This window comes from Salmo salar, chromosome ssa01 (genome assembly GCF_905237065.1).
Source record: "Salmo salar chromosome ssa01, Ssal_v3.1, whole genome shotgun sequence".
NCBI classification, from domain to species: domain Eukaryota; kingdom Metazoa; phylum Chordata; class Actinopteri; order Salmoniformes; family Salmonidae; genus Salmo; species Salmo salar.
In genome coordinates, this window is record NC_059442.1 from 138,374,771 (window position 1) to 138,389,721 (window position 14,951).

A 14,951-nucleotide genomic window follows, 5' to 3' on the forward strand; every position below is an offset into this window, starting at 1 on the left:
CTGTTGAACTGCGTTCCACCATGTCAACCATACTGAGGTCAATAAAAAAAAAACATCTTTACAGTATACCAGAACTGTTGTTAGTGACGTTGAAGGAAACTGGTAAAACAGCTGATAACCACTGATAACGTGAAGTTTATGAACAGGCACAGTGTTTGTTGCCTTTGTAGTATTGCCTAATGCCCTTGGCTCTTTGTCTAACAATGAAACAATTGGACTGGACATGATATATTATTGTGATTAGAGAAAGAACATTCAGTACAGTTTGTTCAGGTAAATAAAGAGATGCCTTTTCATATCACAGGTAGGGCACACTATTGACTCTAATGTCTCTGCCCTTGTGCTTTATGCACTTCACCTTAAAGTGGGGCTGAACTTCCTGATTTAGCCTCGGTTTTAATTCCCCTCATTAGGAAATGTGACTGAGAATGAGATTTGGGTTTTGGAGGTGTGCTTTGATGTGGGTGTCTTGTATGTTCGGTCAAACGTGGGAAGTGTTTGTACTGTCACTGACAAAACAGTACACAGTTACAGTCACTCACCCTTCTCAATAACTTGAAACAGTTTAACCAGGTCTTGTGTCTGGAAGTAGCCTAGGCAAGCTAGCCAACTTCTTTCCCCAATTAGCTTCAGCCAGCCGGTGTGCGACTGTGGCAAAGTTGGTTTGACTTTGGATAGCCTAACTCTGGGGATAGCTAGAGACCATCAATAAATTACACAATGTAAATGAGGCAATATTTTCATGTTGCCCAGTTTTTAGTTGTCTCATTAAATGCTTTAAATATTTGTATATGAATTTCTACAATTTATAGGTGGTTTGAGGTTTTTGAAAGTCATTGAAATTTGGAGCTATTGATTTTTTAAAATATTGTCCCATGTACATTGTGTAATTTACTGGTGGTCCCTAACTAGCCTCCATAGGGATCTCGAATGTCAAACCAAGTTGACCATGGGTATTATGATCGGTGCGCTCCGAATTGATGATTACTTGGGTGCTGCCAGCTGTAAGCATGTGGGCAGGATTGAAATCAACCCAACTCAAGAAAGACTTTTACGGTACCCTTCATTCCATGACATACATTTTTTTCCTAATTATCTCACAAATTGCCATTTTTGACGAGACTGACTTTATAACCAAAGTTATCCTATATACACTTTGTCGTCAATTTTGACTCTAGAATGTTTTTGACTCATATTGACGCCACGTAGGCCATTTTCAAAAGGAGAAGTTGCTTATTACATTAATTTATCACTATCACTCCAGTGTTTAATTGCTATATCATAATTACCTCGCCACTATGGCCTATTTATTGCCTTACCTCCCTTATCTTACCTCATTTGCACACACTGTATATAGACTTTTTTCTACCTTATTATTGACTGTATGTTTGTTTATTCCATGTGTAACTGTGTTGTTGTATGTGTCGAACTGCTTTGCTTTATCTTGACCAGGTCGCAGTTGTAAATGAAAACTTGTTCTCAACTAGCCTACCTGGTTAAATAAAGGTGAAATAAAATAAATAAATAAATAAAAAATAATAAAAAATGTGCTCTTTAATCCTAAATGCTTCAGTCAGCCAATATCTCCTGTCTAAGTGGGTGATATATGTCAAAGTCGGCCATGTAAGTCATCCCCGGCCAAGGACTAACACAAAGGCAGAGTTAACAAGTGCCAGCAGCCTAGAGAACCATATTGTGTCCCCACAGACACACCCCTGTGTAATAACACATGACATTTAGAATGCTTCTTTTGACTGGACTGTGAACTCGAGTACATGCAGGTGTGAGGTCACAGACAGTTCAGTGTCTGTCCATTAGGCTCCACTCTGTCTGGGCTCGGTGGGGTGAGGAGGGATGTCTATATATAGTATTTTAGTCCTGTCAGTGTTTAATTGCGCCTTGTGGGCCCCCTGCCATCCCCCCGCTGTTCCTCCCACCCTCGTCTACAGAACTGGCAGAAGACGTGATAATTCCAGAGCTGATGACGGGATCATCCAGGCAGACTCACTGAGCCCCGTGACCCAGTGACAGTGCCCCCTGCTGGTTGTCAGGTCAGGGGCTGACAGGGGAGGCTTTAACATCTAGGCTCTAGAGCTCCTCCAAATAGGATGCTACATTAAAACTGCTGTTCGTGCTGTGAGGATTGGTGGATGTACTTAAACACTGACAAGTAAAGACTTAAAAACAGGAGCCCTTGGTCCTGTGGAGGAGGCTGGAGAAGAGGTAGTGGAAGAGCTTTTTGTCAGGCCCATAGTCTCAGTCAGACACGTTCCCCTGGTGCTAGGTTCCCTCTGGCCAGGAGCCTGTCTGTGTCTGTTCTGCCAAGCCTTTTACACCCAGCCTGCTGCTCCTCACTAATCCTTATTGACAGCAGGAAATTCCCCTGTGCAGCACCCACTACTGACATTATCATTTAAATGAGTAGGAGTGCAGAATTAGAATGGATAATACTGAGAAGTCCAGAGACTTGTTTGTTCTGTGTACACCTTGAAAACTGTACCATATTGAATCAATCTGTTTATTCCAATGATTTATAGGAATGTACAATAATGTTTTTTGTTAAAGGCCAAATGGTAAATCATAGCATTACATTGGACACAATGCATTCTAATTTGAATGAATCAGCACCTGTCATGCTTTAAGGCATGAGCTGAACACAATAGATGGACATTTCTATTATACAGTATGACCTTTGTAAATGTATTCGGATTGAGGATGTACTGTAGACGAACCTCTGTTTGTCCTGAACTTCATCCTGTAATTCTCCATTCCTTCTCTCCATCCAACCTCTCAGAATTGTTATTTTTGTTTTTCCCTTCTTCAGTTTCCTTTCCTCATTCCCTTCCCCTCCTCCTTTATCATCTGTCCTTTCTGGACTGTGTAATTAAACAGTGTCCTCCTCCTGTCCTCCTAGGAGGGGATTTGTACAGCTCAGACAGATGAGCACAGACACTTTGTGACAGCGCTGCTAGGAGCACTGAGTATCTGTCCCCCTGATCTGATCTATCTGCCTCCCACTGCTCAGACCGAGCACTGACTGGCATTTCTCTGATAAAGCACACACAGTGACCAGACATCATTTTAGACTGCCAGTCTGTTTTAGTCAGAATCTCATATCCTTGTTTATAGGATTCATCTGCAGACAGCACAGGCTTTAGGAAAGAAATGAAACAGCTTTGGTTAATGTCGATGCAGTAGCTGTAGCACTTGATATCGTGAATTATTTATCTCCATGAGTATGTTTTTGTATATAACCTTAAACTTTCTGTGGTCAATCTTGCACTGTCTAATAGCTGTATTTCTCTCTGCCCAACCAAGTGGCTGCCCCGACCTCCTTTGAAGGGCCCTTTGGGAAGATTGTTTACCGTGTGAGAGCCGTCATAGACACACCTCGCTTCTCCAAGGACTACAAGGCCCAGAGGCCCTTCTACCTACTAAACCTGCTCAACCTCAACCAAGTGCCCAACATTGAGGTAAAGAGCAGTCAACACTGTCTCAACAATATAATTCAATTGTGTTGTAATGCAGTCATTTCAATGGAATTACCTCAAAAAATAACTAGATATAGTACTTGGCTAGAGACTGTCTACTGGAACAGTAGATAATGTCTGAAGAGGACAGTGGACTACCCGTAGAGTGCCGACTTATTTGATCATGCCTTATTTAGTTTGATAGTTATGGGATTTGATTTCAGCACAATGAGCGCAGCACAACCACTATCTTGTCTTTTATTAAAGATTACAGGAGGACTCCTCCTTACCCCCAGCTCTAATTTCTCTGTTTCTATGCTCTGTTCACCTGTCCATTGGAACGGCTTGTTTTATCCTTCCTATGACTGTTTCTCCCCAGCAACCCAGTTATGCTGTGACCACTAAGAGGTTCAGCTACCTCCTGGTGAAGACGGGCACCCTCATGATGAAGGCTTCCAGTGACCAGAGGGGATACACACCAGGCCAGATCATCAGACTAGCCACTGAGATCCACAACAAGTCAGGCAAGGACACGGGCTGTGTGCTGGCCAGCCTCATACAGGTACCCAAGACCTCTTTAATGTCTCATGTGCTCTTGTTCCTTTACCTATTTTGTCCTACAAAACAGGTAGTCTGACTGGTTTATGGGCAAATGCTGATATACTGTATATTGTCTCTAAGAAGTGATGTGATGCTTTGCTCTGTATTGTCTGGTCTGTATGTTGGTCTGATGGGCTTCACTCTGATGACTCTCTCCTGATCAGAAAGTGACTTATAAGACCAAACGGGCTGTGTTCGACCTGCGGACCATAGCAGAGGTAGAGGGGGCGGGAGTGAAGGCGGGGAAACACGCTGAGTGGCGGGAGCAAATCATCGTACCGCCCCTCCCACAGTCTGCCCTGGCCGGCTGCAGCCTTATAGAGATCGATTACTTCATCCAGGTTAGTAACACCCTCAATGAAGTGCACTTGTTGGGATCCCCTCAATGAATAGCGTGTTGTTCACAAGTGGTACTTCAGACTTGTAGCAATTGTACAGTGTTCTTTGTAATATAAACCAGACACTGTTCCTCATACAGTATCATAGTGCTGTAATCCTCTCATTAACCCAATGCACCTGTGATGTAGTATGCTGTAAGTCATTCATGCTCAGTCTGAGATGTCTCTTTAGTGAGTTCAGGGATTATAACTATGGTAATCTCTTGTTCCTAATACAGTATGGCAAAGCTATTTTTGTCAGTACAGTCCTTAAAGGCCCAGTGCAGTCAAAAATGTGATTTTTCTGTGTTTTATATCTATTTCCACACTATGGGGTTGGAAAAGTACTGTGAAATTGGGAAAATTATGTAGGGCTGACCCCATTTAGTCGACTGTTCGATTGTTTAGTCAATAGGCTGTTGGTCGACTGAGATTTCTTTAGTCGAGCAGTAGCAAAAAACCAAAAAACATGGTGTACAAGACACCTGTCTGAGTGGACTGATCCATTCTGGAGGCCGTGGGGATGGCCCAGTCCATCAGTCTTAAGACATGTGCTACTGAAATTGTATATGGTTATAATATGTAAGAACAATGGTGCAACAGAAATAAAGATTTTATTATTTTATAACACATGCGCTTTCTCTCGCGTTGAAAAGAGGTCGCTGTCCGCGGTTCTGAAACACATCAATATTGGTGTTGAAAACAATGAGGCGGAGGCAACAGCAGAGTTAGGAGATGAGAAAACAGCCCTTGTCTTAATTGTCTAAGAAAAGTGAGGAGAGAGGAAACGCCAAATTAATTAGGTCTATAATCAATCGCCTTAACTGTTAAATGTGCCTGGATTTATAAATCATCCATATATATCTACAGAAATAAGACAGATCCTGCCTCTGTTGCCTGTTTAAGTGTTTGGTTGATAGCCTACCGATTCCGTGAGCACCAAGCCTCACGCAACAATTTAACAAATTGTGTTGTTTTTAATCTTTGCTATGCTCTAATAAATTTCATTAGACCAGCCTCTCTGGTGTTATTTGTAATTTATTTAGTGTTGTTTACACTGTTCCAAATTGTCAGAAATTATTATTTATAATAATAATAACCCTCCTTTTCCCTTGAGCTCCTTCTGTCACGTCCTGACCCTTGTAAGATGTCATTTTCTATAGTAGAGTAGGTCAGGGCGTGACAGGGGGTGTTTTTGGGTGGTTTTCTGTTTCTATGTGGGTTTCTAGGTTTCTATTTCTATGTTGGGGTTGTTGGGATGATCTCCAATTAGAGGCAGCCGGTTCTCGTTGTCTCTAATTGGAGATCATATTTATGTAGGGGGGTTTTCCACTTGTGTTTGTGGGTTGTTCATTTTTGAGTAGTGTTATTTTCTCTGCGTCACGGTTTGTTGTTACAAGTATTTTGGTGTGTTGCAAACGTTTTCACGGAATAAATAAATATGTGGAACTACAACCATGCTGCGCGTTGGTCCGGTCCTTTGAACAGCCGTGACACCTTCTTATTGTTATTATTATCATTATTATTATTATAATAAGTCATGTCATTATCATTAGTAGGCTTAGTATAGTATCCTTGTATAACCACCATCGAGCTGTAGGCCTAAGAGCGCATCCTGTTTAGTCTTAATATCGTAACTTACTTAGGCCTATATTTCAATAGTTATATAGGCTACCGTATCAATTAATCATTCATTCGTTCATGTCATCACACAGCATACGAGTCATTCATGATGTGAAATGGAATCAAGCATTTTAGTTTTAAAATAAAATAAAGTGTTAATTCGAATAATTAGCGTAAACAATAAATTGGCCTAAACCGTTCCAATACAGAAATTGCATTCACGAATGAATGCGACTGCTTTTAGTCTTTGCTGTAATAAAGGCTTTACAAAAAATAATAAAGAATTACAACAGACTCTCTGGTACGCTAATCATTTATTTAGTGTTGTTTACATTGTTACAAAGGGTCAGAAAAATTATATTGTAAACTAACAGCGCCTTTTTGGCACACATAGGCCTAATATGCTCGCTGTGCTTGCTCCTTATCTTATTTTTCTTGATATCCAGTATTTTCCACAACTAGTCAAATTCATTCCACACATCTTCCCCTTTACCTCCTGCGCAACCAGTAATTTGCTTCGAGTTTATTTGTCACGTCCTCTGCATCCATTTTGCTGTCACGTGTTACAGTTTTCAGAGTTTGTTATAACCAATTTATTGATGTGATTATGATATGCTATAGGTCAGGCCCTATTGGTCACGTGCATTCGAAGCATACATGTGTCACGTAAAGAGAGCAATTGAGGGATTTCGGTAACATAACTTTTCTGTCAGAAATGGGTGTAATTATGTTGCAGCTTCAGCAACATGGACAGCGCGATACACACTGATGTTCTGTGGTGGTCGCTGCAGCAGGGAGGAGAGAGAGACAATGGATGCTAGTCACACAGTCACTGCTGTCTTTTTTTTACACAGCGCAGCAAGTCTGAGCCAGATGGCACAATCAAATGAATTGCCGTCGGATTCCCTCTAGTCATTTGTGTCTCTTAATTATTTCATCAAACAGTTCGCTTAAAGCATTAGACAAACTCAGTGTATATAGTTGATTTGATTAAAACACAGGATGTGTCTATATATGGAAAAATGCATGTTTAGAAATGTTGTCCAATCGATTGGTCGAAAGAACAGACAACTCTTGGTCGACCAAGATTTTGTTGTTGTTGGGAACAGCCCAAAAATTATGACAATGCCCTTTTACTGTAAGAGCTGTTTGAAAAGACCAGCTGAAATTTACCAGGCGGTAAATAGTAGACCAATAAGAAAGAGCGTTCCAAACCTCTCTGCCAATAACAGCTGGTGTTCCCCTCCCCACTCAGACCACTCCCAGACAGTCCTAGCCAAATTCTTGCTTGAGAAATTACTCTTTACTAAAAAGCTATTTTTGTTTATTTTTTACAATTTTAATTGAAAACAATCACAGTAAGGTACTTAATTGTTACCCATAAATGGTTTGATATTGAGATGAGAATAGCTGCATTGGAGTGTTAAAGGAGCATCTTGGAATGATTTACATTGTATCTTGTATCTTGTGACCGCTGCAGGTATCACTAAAGTCCCCCGAGACAGTTGTCACTTTACCCATCTACATCGGGAACATCGCTGTCAACTTGATCCCGTCACGACCTATGCCCTCAACTCCAGCCCCAACAACCATCAGCCCCAACCCCAACCCAGAAGGTGTTACCCCGAGCGCGCCCCCGGCTGAGGAGGACTTGGAGGAGGTGTTGGGTGCAGGGGGTTCAGTCAGCGAGGAGATCCCCACAAAGAGTCACTCCCAGCAGGACCAATCCGGCCAGCCCCCCACCATGTCCCCCAGTGCATTCAGCTATGCTCCCGGTGTAGATTTACCCCCCAGCCAGCGACGTGCCGATGACACCTCGGCGCCTCTGTTCTGTGTGTCTACTGGGGCCACCATCCCCTTCTTCACAGAAGGAAACGCCACCCCAGTACCCACGTCCTGTCCTCTCATACTCCCCCCTGAGTACAGCACCTGGGACTTCACACATGGTGAGTCACTCCCCCAAACTGTTTCAGTATGATGATCAATGATTAGTGAACAATGGCCTACTATATAGTCTGACTGTTTCTCTGGTTTGTCTGTGTATCTTACAGAACCCCCTCCCACATATGAGGAGAGCTGCAGCAGTAACAACTCCAGCTTCAACAACAGCAGACCGCAGGAGTGAGGACTGAGCATAATGCAGCTCACAACCACAATTACACTCCCTAAAGGACCAATAGGATACTGCAACCCTTTCTCCAAGTGGACAGAACATGCTCTCCTCCTAAATATTACTTTCAAATATATTTTTTAAAGGGATCATATCAGATTTTGTATTATAGTTTATACCCCCTTCTCCCTGGCTTAAAAGACCTGCTGTTATATAGATGGAATGAGAGCGCAAATTCCCTGTGCATAACAGGAGGACTTCAGAGACAACTTATAGAAGGTAGGATATTCCATAATTGGAGTCTATTGGAGACTAAACGTAGTGGGTAATACAAATTGTGAATATTCTTGCATTGTTGACTTGAAATTGTTGTAGGCCTGCTACTATATCTCCTTTTTCATCCTTCAAACACAACCAAAATCTGGCCTTTATTGTAGTTTCCTTCCAAATGTGCACACTACTGTAATTCCGATCCACTTCCACCGCAGTGGCTCCCTCTTTTGATGAGTGGAGTAGGGGTGGCCTAGCTGGACATGAGGTCCTTAGCATGTCTACCCCCTGGTGGCCATCAACGGAAGAGAATGGAGCCTATTGGAAAAGCTTCAGACCTTCACTAAAGTATTGGAGTTCAATGATGCCTGCTGACGAAGAACATACTCCATCAACCTGTGATCTACTGGCAAGGGGCTTCTGGAATGTGCATGTTATCTTGTCACACCTCATCATCCTGAAACAGACAAGCGGGACATTGTACTCTTGGGTATGCAGGGGAACTGACGTAGCAAGGGTTGATATGCATTTATGACATCTGATGCAAACAACAACTTTTCTTTCACCTTCTTTACCCTGAATAGATGGAGATGATCTGTTGATTTTCCCCATGTGGCCTTAACTCATTCTGTTCTACCTACATTACTATGTGCTGATGAAGACAGTTGTCTTCAGGGTTGCTGTTGCTGTTGAAATGGCAGTCAATGCTGATCAAATGTGTTGGTGTGACAACCAACAGTGTTAAATGTTCAAGCACAAGACAGCACTTTTTGACAGTTTGAAAACTGTGCATGTATATGTTTTTGTGTGTGAATGAGTATATAGTGTACCAGTTAGTGTGTGAATGAGTATATAGTGTACCAGTTTGTGTGTGAATGAGTATATAGTGTACCAGTTAGTGTGTGGCTGATCGCCCCTCCTGTCTTTGATAGTTGATAGCGCTGGACATCTCAATTTGAAAGCCAAACATCAGGCAACATCATCCAATCTGTTTGTATGAGTGTTTGTTTTGTGTCTGTCTTGTTTCTGTTTCAATTGCAGCATCCTTTTTTATTTATAAGCCAACCTCATTGTGGCTTTATGTATTCACAGAGTTGTATGAAACAACCTTTAGCACCTGCTGTGGGAATACATGTACCGCCATCCCTCCTCAAATGGTAGCCTATATAGTACAGTCACAGCCTTTACTACCAGAAAATAGATTGCAGATGATATTGGGAATTGATCTATACAAATGTTTGATTTGTATTTGACCTTTATTTAACTAGGCAAGTCAGTTAAGAACAAATTCTTATTTTTAATAAGGTATCAGCTCTGAAAGAACCATCGAAATTACACCTCTACTGTATTTGCCATGTGCTATTCCGTTATCTCCAAGATTGCTACGGCAGCTTGGTTCTCGAGTCATTTCAGGCTGCCTTTATCAATCCTACCCCATTGTTTGTATTTCTCTTCACGAAAGTACTATAGCTTTATAAATTCCGACATGTTTTTCATTGTACATTCTTTTCCCCTCACAAATGAGTGTGTGGTTTTGTATTTTTCTATTTGTAAACAGTTTTCTGGTGCATATGGTAGCCATTTGAGAGAGAAACAATATTCTGAAAAATAGTAGCATCCTGGTTAATCAATGTAATATTTCAACTTGTTGTAAATCCAAATTGTACAGTGTACCAATAAAATGATCTGCCATATCATTTGTACTGGTTTTGTAAAGGAAAGTGGTTTGTTGGGCCCTATATTTAAGAAACCTGTCCCGAAATACATAGATAGTTAGGTTATGAAGCTATAAAAGTGGTTGGCTAAGGAGAATAAAAAGGTGACCTCAGGTGCCGTCAAAATAAATGGGTTTATCAACCGTGCCCTCTGCCCGGGATTTTTTTCCATCCTATATGCCTCATGCTACAGAAACAGGAGACAGGCTCTTGCTCCTATGAGCCATTCCGGCTTATGCAAGGCTACTTACTCACATGTCTTGGTGTGACTATTATACACTATACTTTAGCTGCCTTCCTTATAATGCTTTGACAATGGAATGATAGCCAAGATAATGTCCAATAGCCAAGATAACGGGTGCAACAGGGGAGAGCGTGAGAGGAGCAAGGAGGAACCAGCCTGATCGTCTCAGGGCTCACCACTTCACTGTTTACTGCAGCACCGCTCTTCCTCTGTTGCCATAGAAACTGCTCATCCTCCCTGTGTTACACAAGGACATGGACCACAGAGCTTATGTCTGTTTGCATACATGCCTTCGGATGGAGGGACTATAATCTGCAAGGGCAACATAATATCATATCATTTCCCATAATCTGTGCTCTATCACTACATAATATTCTATGCTGGAATGAGTATCCCATGCTGATTTTGTTCAGGTGTCATGATACAAAAGCTACACTGTTGGATCTTTTCTAAGGGAGGAAAATATTAGGGCCAACTTCTATACTCTGTATTGCTTTGTCCTGAGTGCCACCATCTGCTGTGATGATGACACCGAGGTGGTGTGTGGACTATAGGCCTTTATCATTATCAGGGGATAGCCAGCATGAGGGTTTGCACTCAGGCTAGAATGGAAGGCTGCCGGTGCATAGGAGAAAAAATATCTGTAGTTCAAAAGGTACTCGTAGTCAAAACCATGAAAAATAAACCAGGGAGGCCGAAATGCAAAAAAACTATTCATTTAATCCAGTCGGGAAAGAAATTGAAAGTGCAAGTGGCTATAAATAAATAAAACATTTCTGCATAGGTTTTGGCCTTTTGCCTTCATCAGTGCTGTACAAACAAATTAAGGAGACAACCTGCTGCGTAATAGATGCAACAAGGGCAAACAATTTATTAGATACTGTTGAATATATATATCATTAACCACAGGAGGGAGATAGAGAGCCAATAGTGGAGCATTAAATCATTTCTCTTGTTTACTGCTAAACTGTTCACCACTTTAATTCACAACATACTCATTTAATTGTATTTAAAAATAAATGTACATCAGTTTGTTAAACAATCAGAAATTACTGTAACAGTCTTTAAAAAATATGTTTACTTGGTTTTTGACATTGTGCAATCACTATAATGTTTAGGCCTAAAACAAATAGTTGTAGATGTGTTTAAAATATTTTTGCATTAATGTAGTTTATTAAATCAAATTATTGTGCAACAGGCTTTAAAAATATATATTATTTAGTGTCAAGTCCTCCCTCAAATCAGCAAACCTGAAAAGATGAGAGTTGGATCCAACATCTCTGTCAATAAGGCCCAAATGATACCAGTCCTCCTCAGGCAGGCTGTGAAAGAAGGCAAGGGGAGGTTCAAATTCCTCCCTAGAAAGTTAAGGATTAACCTCAAGGTACACCATCAATGTTTCTATTTTCAAGCTAGAATCCTTAGTTGTTACATCACTTTTTTTTTTTTTTTTACTTATGAATGAATGATATATGTTTATAAATTCCTCATGAGCTGTCTTACCCCATCAGAACCCAAAATATAAGCTTGTTTTAATCCAATGTTGGTAAACCATGCAGATCAGCTTGTCTAGTTGTCCGGTCCTCTGAGGCAGATCAACTTGTCTAGTTGTCTGGTCCTCTGAGACAGATCAGCTTGTCTAGTTGTCTGGTCCTCTGAGATAGATCAACTTGTCTAGTTGTCTGGTCCTCTGAGACAGATCAGCTTGTCTAGTTGTCTGGTCCTCTGAGACAGATCAGCTTGTCTAGTTGTCTGGTCCTCTGAGACAGATCAGCTTGTCTAGTTGTCTGGTCCTCTGAGATAGATCAGCTTGTCTAGTTGTCTGGTCCTCTGAGACAGATCAACTTGTCTAGTTGTCTGGTCCTCTGAGATAGATCAGCTTGTCTAGTTGTCTGGTCCTCTGAGACAGATCAGCTTGTCTAGTTGTCTGGTCCTCTGAGACAGATCAGCTTGTCTAGTTGTCTGGTCCTCTGAGACAGATCAACTTGTCTAGTTGTCCGGTCTTCTGAGGCAGATCAGGACCAGGGTCCCCATGGGGATGAATATGTGCAAAATACAGATAAGCGTTGATGTTTCATCTGTTAGGTTCTTATTTTTCAGAGTAAATAACTCACGGACACTAGAGAAGCTTTAACCAAGTTTAATTCTGCCCAAAGGTTCTGTACAGCTGTAATTCAGAAAGCAAAACATTTCTCACCATCACAGTTATATACATCCCACTTAAGACACTCCTCCTTCTCTCCAATCCTTACATTTTATGGTTCAACAGGAAAAGGGTAACAGGATACCAAACCCTTATTAATCCCTTAAAGGGATCTGACCTCACCTCCTGACCTTACCTAATCCACAGATGTTCATCCGTCTTTCCTGTATCAACACGGTGCTCTCCTCCCATCCCCCAACACATTCCAAAGCCACTCTGTTTTTCTACAGATCTCACTGCTTAATATAATATGCGTCTGATCGATCATGTCTTTAATATCTCAATGTTCAAAATGTCGAATCCAACAGTCCCTTCTCTTGAACAATAGCATCCTAATGTTCAATTTATATAAACTTGGAAATTACTAATAAATGGCTAAACAATGATGATAAAACATGAATAAAAAAACGAACTAATGATTATAAAACATGAATTAAAACAAACTAACAAATGTAACAAACAATGAACAAACATTCACCGCGAGGTTTAGAAGTTCAGAGACGTATGGCCTCTTATTTCCTCCCTTTTTTAATTCCATCTATCATCACATAACAAAATGCCATTCCAGCTGAATCTGCGATCTTGTTATATGCCAGATGAAGCAGCTTTCAGTTTCTCCACTTCCCCCTTCTGGTTCCTAAGAGAGTAATAGCACAAGACTTGGAAGCAACAAAAAGACACACAAAACATAACAGTATTAACAATGTGATAAGCTATGCATAATTATATATGCATGAAAACCAAAGTCTGAGACCCTGACAATTCCCACTCTCTCTTCACCTGACTCTATGCCTCCCGGATACTTTCCTGCGGAGTTTCACAAAAATGAAAGCTCTAACAAGCTTCCTCATGCTTACTCCCAGTCTTCCCCTTTAGGCCCCAGGTTCCGAGAGGTGTTCCCAGGTCATGTCATTTTCACTTTGTTCCCCATCTTCTCCATTACACCGACAGGCACGTCACCCGATATGCAAGTGCGTATCCCTAATCCACGTTACATCCTCTTGTGGTAACTCAGCACTGTATATGCATTCACATCAATGCCTTCAACATTTTGTTCAGAGTACAATTACCCCTCTATCATATGATGCATTAACCAATAAAACATCTAACCCAACCCAACTATGATGTGTAGAGTAGCTTCCAGACCCAACCCATCTGTATGTCTTACAGTGGAATCTAGTCTCTCTTGCTCTGCTTCCTCTGTCATGGTGTTTTCACTCACCCATTATGCAGCTAGACCTCACTTCACGTGAGAACAACCCCCCCAGGGAGAGACATTATGATCTTTACCGCTGCAGGTACTGTACGGAGTAGTGTGTGTCCAAAACCAACGCTGTCCCAACACCCCCGCCTGGTGTCTCTTGATGTACACTCAATCTCCAGTATTCAGCCCGTGCCCTTGGTTATCTCTGTTTTCACCTGAGGATATACACACTGCAACACATGGGTCATTTCCTGACAACATCATTTGTGAAATTTGAATAACTACATCCCCTGTCCTCCCATCGGTCCCCCAGTTACCAATCCATGTGACACGAGTCGTCATAAACTGATATCCCAACAATGCTACTAAAGTAACCATTGCTGCTTAGTAACCATTGCTGCTTCCAACATGGCCCATGACTACAGTCTCACAATACCCCTCATTTGCACAGTAGCCCAATTCCATGCTATCAATATAGCATCCTTCGCTACTAATACTGCTCCTTCAGTTACTGTCCCTACAGCGCCTGCCGTGAGAATACCTCCTGCATGTAATCTGTCAAATGTTCGCCGGCTGTTAGAAATTGGAGAAAAATCTATGAGTTGGGAATAATATCCAACCTAACAAAATCCAGAGGCACAGGTGTCCTGAAAGTTTACCATAGTGTCTGAAATGCCATCACTATCTCTTCTACTCTTACCATGATCTAGGTATGTGTAATGTTCAACTAAATCCCCATATTGTGTACAGTTAGCTGCTATCTCTCTTCTATGAGCTATCTCCTGTAACAATATAGTCTGGGAATGATACTCCTCTATCATTACATCTAACCCATAACACACTATACTCCTAATGCATTTTCTACAGTTATAAACATACTAACACATTCTCAAATCAGTTAGTCAATATACATCATTCCCTCCTCTCGAACAATGAATACTCATGTTCCACAAAACCTAAAAACATATTGCACAATGGGCCTATAGAATTAAATTTAGGCTCTCCAGGTCTGTATCCCATAATTAGTTCACCCAAAGATTCTCATCTCCTCAAGATGTCAAAATGAGTGGAAACAGATATAGGAACTAGCCTACCTTGTTTGTTGCCAGATCTGCTCCACTGATCTGGACTCTTT

General features: G+C 41.3%; 1 protein-coding gene across 3 annotated transcripts in view; it reads left to right on the forward strand.

Annotated features, from left to right (window-relative positions):
- LOC106565553 (arrestin domain-containing protein 1) overlaps positions 1–10,144 on the forward strand; it is a 39,493-nt gene extending 29,349 nt beyond the window's left edge. For 2 of the 3 annotated variants that reach the window (XM_014132815.2, XM_045690832.1), the window contains exons 4-8: positions 3,319–3,473; positions 3,850–4,032; positions 4,235–4,411; positions 7,551–8,016; positions 8,122–10,144. In XM_014132815.2, coding sequence (XP_013988290.1) covers positions 3,319–3,473; positions 3,850–4,032; positions 4,235–4,411; positions 7,551–8,016; positions 8,122–8,195 — 1,055 coding nt within the window. In that variant the 3' untranslated portion in view covers positions 8,196–10,144. Of the gene's footprint in view, positions 1–11; positions 1,057–3,318; positions 3,474–3,849; positions 4,033–4,234; positions 4,412–7,550; positions 8,017–8,121 lie in introns of those variants that run through there. The other variant, XM_014132822.2, reaches the window with a different exon arrangement.
- The last annotated feature ends 4,807 nt before the right edge of the window (positions 10,145–14,951 follow it).